At 43.0% G+C, this 7500-nt stretch overlaps 1 protein-coding gene across 1 annotated transcript in view; it reads left to right on the top strand.

Moving 5' to 3' along the window:
* Positions 1–5150, top strand: part of styxl1 (serine/threonine/tyrosine interacting-like 1) — a gene marked incomplete at both ends in the record, with an annotated part of 12036 nt that extends 6886 nt beyond the window's left edge. Inside the window, 2 exons of the mRNA XM_080040876.1 lie at positions 3854–3966; positions 5019–5150. Of these exons, the coding sequence (XP_079897002.1) occupies positions 3854–3966; positions 5019–5150 (245 nt within the window). The remainder of the gene's footprint in view (positions 1–3853; positions 3967–5018) is intronic.
* Between the last annotated feature and the right edge of the window lie 2350 nt (positions 5151–7500).

Raw genomic sequence — 7500 nt, forward strand, 5'->3', positions numbered from 1 at the left:
AATCAATCAATCAATCAATCAATCAATCAATCAATCAATCAATCAATCCATGTAGTTTAATATATGTAAATTGAAATATCCACTATCCCCTCTGTAGCGGCCAAGCCCCTATTCGAAGCCACTACCTGGTTGTTTAATGGATCGCTCCGACGTGCGCCCAGTGCGCTCAGTAAATAATAAACAGTAGAAACGTTTTACTGTAGCACGGCAGGTTTATTTTCCCTTTAAATCCATTCACCGGCGGCAATATACTTTGACTCTTAATACACTTAGAAATCAAAAATAACAAAACGAATTGCTGATAGATACACGTAAAGAGAACAAAGGGCACAAAGGCACATGGGCACAGTCGAAAAACAGTGGTTGCGTTCCGAATCGCATACTTTCTACTATATAGTATGTAGAAAAAAGATTTAGGATGTCCCGATTCTTGTGGCCAGATTTAGGATGGTTAGAAGTACCCGGATGTCCTACTTCATGCGGCCAAGATTGTTAGTGTTGAAAAGTGCATTCTATTTGGGCGATTCTGACCCACAATCCAGTGCGCACGTGAAGTGACGTCACATCGACGAAGCCTCCATATGAAAACAAACGGGGATGCGACGGATATAAAAGCAAGAGGCAAGATCAAGGCGCAATGTTATAATAATAAATAATAATAATACATTTATTTTGTATGGCGCCTTTCAAGGCACTCAAGGTCGCCTAACATGCATAAAAAAGGCAAAAACACAATTAAAACAAGTTTAAAAAGCACAGAGCTTGCAGCAGATTGTCAGTCCATGGGTGAGTATGCCTGCCTAAATAAGTGTGTTTTGAGGTGGGATTTGAAGGTGAGAGGTGAGTCCATATTTCTGATGTCCGGGGGAAGGCTGTTCCAGAGGCGTGGGGCGGAGCGGCTGAAAGCTCGAGCCCCCATGGTGGACAGACGAGCTGGGGGGACGTGTAGGTTGATGGAGGTGGCGGATCTAAGTGACCGGGTGGGAGTATTGATTTGGATGAGGTCAGACAGATATGGGGGGGCGAGGTTATGTATGGCATTGAATGTATTGAGGAGGATCTTATATTCGATACGGTGTTTGATAGGGAGCCAGTGAAGTTGGTGCAGGATGGGGGTGATGTGACAAATGGCAGGGGTTTTGGTGATGATACGAGCAGCAGCGTTTTGGACCAGCTGGAGTTTATGGAGGAGTTTGTGGGGGAGTCCGAACAGAAGGGAGTTGCAGTAATCCAGGCGTGAGGTGACTAGAGAGTGGACCAAGATAGCGGCGCTGTTGGGAGTGAGTGACGGGCGGAGGCGGTTGATATTTCGGATGTGAAAGTAGGCGGACCGGATGGAGTTGTTGATATGGGTATGGAATGATAGGGTGCTGTCGAGGACGACACCCAGACTCTTAACCTGAGGGGAGGGGGAAACTGAGGTGTTGTCAATGGAGAGGGTGAAACTGGGTTGCTTGGTGAGTGTGAATTTGGAGCCAATGATGGCTATCTCTGTTTTGTTGCTGTTAAGTTTGAGGAAATGGGAGGAGAACCAGGATTTGATTTCCTGTAGGCAGGCACAGAGGGAGGGGGGTGGGAGGGTGGATGAAGGTTTGGAGGAGACATAGAGCTGGGTGTCGTCCGCGTAGCAGTGAAAATTAATGTGATGTTGACGGAATATTTGACCAAGTGGGAGGAGATAGATGATGAATAGGATGGGGCCAAGGACAGAGCCCTGGGGAACACCGGAGGAGAGGGGGGAGGTATGGGATGAGAATGATTTTAACTGAATGAATTGAGTGCGGCCAGAGAGATAAGAGTGGAACCAGTCTAGGGGTGTGTCGGATATGCCAATGGAGGCAAGTCGGTCGAGGAGGATGGAATGGGAAATGGTGTCAAAGGCTGCTGTCAGATCAAGGAGGATGAGAATGGATAAATGTCCAGAGTCTGCTGCCATCAGGAGGTCGTTAGTGATTTTTATGAGTGCTGTTTCTGTGCTGTGACGGGGGCGGAAACCGGATTGAAACTGTTCATAGAGGTTATTGTTGGAGAGGTGGGCCTGAATCTGTGATGTGACTACTTTTTCCAGAATTTTTGAGAGAAATGGCAGGTTGGAGATGGGGCGGAGGTTATTGAAAATGTTGGGGTCTAAACCAGGTTTCTTCAGTAGCGGTGTAACAGCAGCAGATTTAAACTGGGATGGGACGGAACCAGAGGTGAGAGAGGAATGAATAATGACTGTTATCAGGGGAAGTAGAGAGGGAAGGGAGGCTATAACCAGGGAGGATGGCAGGGGGTCAAGTTGGCAGGTAGATGGTTTGGAAGTCCGGATGAGTTTTGTTAAGTCAGTCGCTGAGGGGAGTTGAAAGCAGGAGAGAGGTGCGGAGAGGGGGGGATTGGGAACAAAGGGAGGCGGATGACTAGACGTGTGAGGGGTCAGTTGCTGGTGGATGGAGGATATTTTAGATTCAAAAAATGCCATTATGGAGTTACAGTGGTCAGTGGAGTAGAAGTGAGGTGGAAGGAAATCAGGGGGGTGGAGAGAATTTTTGACCACTGAGAACAGGGCCCTTGTATTCCCAGCACCAGAACTGATAATGTCTGCAAAGTATTGGGATTTGGCAGATGAAATGGCGTCTTTGTAATGGACGATGTGAGCATAGTGCATTTGTTTATGTATAGTGAGTCCAGTGCGATTGAAAAGACGCTCCAGCTGACGACCTTTGGCCTTCAACTGGCGCAGATGGGGGGAATACCAGGGGGCAGAGTGGGGGAATGAGACAGGCCGGGTTTTAACAGGGGCAAGTGAGTTGAGCAGAGATTTGAGACCATGATTGTACAAATCAACCAACTGATCCGGGGTGTATGGGGGGGTGATAATGGAGAGATTTTCAATGCCAGTTGTGAGGTCAGCTAGGTTGATATTTTTTATGTTACGGAAGGATATGACACGGGATTGCTTGGTTTTGGACAATGTTAGACATAGATTAAATGAGACAAGTTTGTGGTCAGAGATGGGGAGGTCGGCAGCAGAGCAATTTTGAGGAGTGATGCCTGAACAGCAGACTAAGTCCAAGATATGACCTTTACAGTGGGTGGGGAAATCAATATATTGTGTGAGACCAAAACTGTCCAGGCATGAAATGAAGTCCTTAGTAGATGCAAGATTGTTGTTGTCTAAATGAATATTTATGTCACCAAGCAGAATTATATTGGATGAGAGTGAGCAGATGTGAGTGAGAAGTGTGGTGAATTCATCAATGAAGTCCTTGTTATGTTTGGGTGGGCGGTAAATGTTGACTAAAACTGTGGGAGTAGGTCCAATTAATTGAAGAGCCACAGCCTCGAATGACTGCGACGCAGGCAAAGTAACATGAGCGACCTTCCAAGTCTCGCGGTGTAGTATCGCGAGACCTCCTCCTCTTCCGGAGAGACGAGGTTTTCCGGTGTAAACAAACCCAGGTGGTGTACATTCATTCAACTGAGAAAAATCATCAGGAGTTTGCCATGTCTCAGTAAGACAGAGACAGTCGAGTTTGCGGTCGAGGAGGAGGTCTTGCAGTAGTTGTCCCTTGTTATGATGAAATAAGAGAGAAAAGTATGTCCCAATAGTATGCCTACTGCATCCTAACTAGATTCTTTTTATCGTCAGATGTAGTATGTAGAATAGAAAAAAGAAAGAGTATGCGATTCGGAACACAACCAGTTTTCTTCCCAATTAGACAACACCTGTTTCCTGTTTTCCCTTGGCTTAAATCACCTCCTTGGGCTGACCCAATTACCTCAGCCACACCCAATACAGCCCCCTAGTGTTTAAACATGAACATAACATAATACATTAATATGGCTCCTACACTCTCCCTTGTGTTCCCAGGTTCCCACCTCTCGTCTGGTTCTCGTGTTCTGATCTGCTCCAGTCGAGGACGGAGCCGCTGCAGTGCTGCTGTCATAGCATTCCTCATGCAGCACCTGGAATACAGCCTGGAGGTAACACACACACACACACACACACACATGCACGGACGCACACACACATGCACGCACACGCACGCACACACACACATGCACGCACATGCACGGACGCACACACACATGCACGCACATGCACGCACACACACATGCACGCACACACACACAATAACACACACACACAATAACACACACACACACACACACACACACGCACGCACGCACGCACGGACGCACGCACACACTCACACACACACACACACACACACACACCTCAAACTCAACCTGGAGGTCAGTTTATTAAAGTGGATTATTGGGTGTTACTACATACAGTGTAGCTGATTGATTGATTGATTGATTGATTGATTGATTGATTGATTGATTGATTGATTGATTGATTGATTGATTGATTGATTGATTGATTGATTGATTTTATTTGACCATTTGATATAAAATATGAACAGCAACTCTGTATCACACATTAAAATACATAAATAGGCTTATTTCCATTGTGGTCCCTGTTGGGCAGGACTGTGGCTCAGTTGGTAGAGCGGGTCGGCCGATGATCAAAGGGTTGGAGGTTCGATCCCCGCCCTGCCACTTGTGTCATAGTTGTTGTGTCCTTGGGCAAGACACTTCACCCACCTTGCCTCGTGTGAATGTCGATAGTTAGCCTGCTGCTATCGGTGTATGAATGTGTGTGTGAATGGTAACGTGGGAAAGGAAAACAGGTCTCCCTTGTAAAAGAGTCTTCGGTCTCAATGGGATTTACCTGTATAAATAAAGGTTAAAAGAGAAGAGAAGAGCTATAGGTGCATTATGCTGCAACTAGCAAAATGCATCGATTCATAGGTGATTGTACTTACTGATTGTTGACTACTATAGCTTTTCAAATATTTGTATCTAGACACTGTGTGTAGTTATTTCCCAAAATACCAACCACTCTTCTAACCCACAGACATGCCACTGATATTGATCATGTAGAGAAAGCGTGTGAAAATACCATAAATAACGGTACATTTCCCTCGTTCACATAATGCTATTATTGGTGTGACCTTTCTTCTCTGCAGGAGGCTTGGGACTTCACTCTGAAATGTGACGCCAACATGCGGCCGAACACGGGCTTCCTCCAACAGCTGTCTGACTGGGAGCTCCACGTCATGGGCAAGAACGTCACCGATATCTCTGAGCCTAGATTCTAACAAAGGAAATAAAAAAAATGTATTGTTATATTTTTTGAATTTCCAAATAAACAATAGAAAAACTAAAAAATATATAATGTGTGGCTTCATACTTAAATTATATATTATGCTAAAATGAAAAAATTCCCCAAAATCCTACACACTGCAGGTTTAAATATGAGCGTGTTGGGGGCGCCCCTTAGCTCAGTTGGTAGGGCGTCCCCCCCCATGGGCCTCGGCCAGCAGCGGACCCGGGTTCGATTCCAGCCCGCGGTCGTTCTCTGCATGTCACTCCCCTCTCTGCCCCATTTCAACTCTGTCTCTACACTATCAATAAAGCATAAAAATGCCAAAAAAAATATATATATGAGCGTGTTTTTTTTTACCTCAATTTATAACACTAAATATAACATGTTTTATGCCGCCACATTTTGATCTTAAACCTGCAGTGTGTAGAATTTTGGGTTTTATTTCCTAGCAGATTTTGTAGAAAGTGATTATAATATCCATAAGTACATTTAATTTAGTGCATAATAGCTGATTTTTTTTTTCATTTTTTCCCTTAGAAAGGGTCTCATATATGTCCATATTTCTGCATATTTTGGACCAAGGCCTAGTGTCGCCATCTTGAAAGTGTCATAGTTGGAATGTCATCAGGTGCATTGTTTAAAATTTAGAATTGTTCTTGTCCTTGAAGGCCACTGTAGCTTCTGTTATTATTCTAAAGGGGTGGGGTTACCCAGGGAGCGTGGCATTCTAGAACTTTGTAGAACTTTCTTGATGATGTCATATTACACACTGCACCTTTAAAAACTCAAAACAGCAGATATATATAAGATAGGAAAATTGGGATAATAATTGAAATTGCAAATAATGTGCAATGAAGAAAGTCACTGATATCTCTGAGCCAAGATTCTAGATTCTAAAAAAAAGGAACACCAATTAACTGCTATGGCAACCATGGTGTGTGTGGCTAATTGGTATTCACAACAGACAATAAAGATGGCTGATTTGTAGTTGGTTATTACTTTGTATATACTGTTCACGTCATGGGCAAGAAAGTCACGGATATATCTGAGCCTAGATTTTAACAAAGGAAATAAAATAAAAATATTGTTATGATATTTTTTTTAAAGATTATTTTTTGGCATTTTCAAGCTTTATTAGATAGTACACAGTTGAAATGGAGAGAGAGAGAGAGAGAGAGAGAGAGAGAGAGAGAGAGAGAGAGAGAGAGAGAGAGAGAGAGAGAGAGAGAGAGAGAGGGGGGATGACCTGCAGTAAAGGTCCACACATCGGATTTGACTTTAAATTAACTGCTATGGCAACCGTGGTGTGTGTGTGGCTAATTGGTATTCACTTCAGACAATAAAGATGTCTGATTTGTAGTTGGATATTACTTTGTATATACTGTAGTACCGATAAATAGGTGTGGTTATCATGCAGAAAAAGAAAATGTTTATTTATTTATTTCAAAATCACTCATGAAGATACTGCACATGTCATGGACACACGACCCTAACTATAGTTGATTTTTGGGGGGGCCAAAATTCCAGTATTAATACACAGCCTAGGCTCTGTAAACGGGCATGTTGCTAGCTGTGGTGGGCCCCCTTTGTTTACATACAATTTGTTTCCTCAAATATATATTATAATTACGGCCATGCATGGACTTAGTTGCCTAATATTTTAAAAACACTAAGTAAAATTAGTAGGATTGTGACATCTAGTGTTATTTTTTTGTCTATTTTTGTAATTATTAATAAAGTTAATTATACTTTTTTCGGTTTTATTTATAACCCGAAGCCCAATCTGCCAGAGGTTCAAACAAAGTAAGGGATTAAAGTTCCCCCCTGTCTCCAGTATCAAATAACATGCGCTCTATAAATACAAACCACATGCTGTTTAGCGAGTGGTTTTGCCCTCATATTTACCTTACAGGAGACGTAGAAAAGACAGCCACCCATTGACAATGAATAGTTTTCTTTCTGTTTTAGTACAGCTCAAATTTAAGGCAATAATTTGTGGCTATATGGTCAATTTCTTGTGATGAAATGTGGCTTTAAAATAGCGGTATTTTGGCCTGACAGTTTAAACTCAGGGAATAGTGGAATATATATTTCAGTGGTTGGTAACGGTGACGGTGCTGATTGGCTGAGGTCAACAACGCGTCATTTTATCGAACCAACCAGATGTAGATAAGAACCAGAAGTCTGACGCAGCATTACAAAATAAAAGCATAAACAAAAGTTGTACTCATTTGCACAATAAAATTAACCCTGGGTTCCGAATCACATACTCTTTCTTTTTACTACACTACATACTAAAGTACAGAAGAGTTTTAGGGCCACAGGAGAGAGAAAAATATCAG

The sequence above is a fragment of the Ammodytes marinus genome (assembly GCF_949987685.1).
Source record: "Ammodytes marinus genome assembly, chromosome: 14".
Lineage (NCBI taxonomy): Eukaryota > Metazoa > Chordata > Actinopteri > Uranoscopiformes > Ammodytidae > Ammodytes > Ammodytes marinus.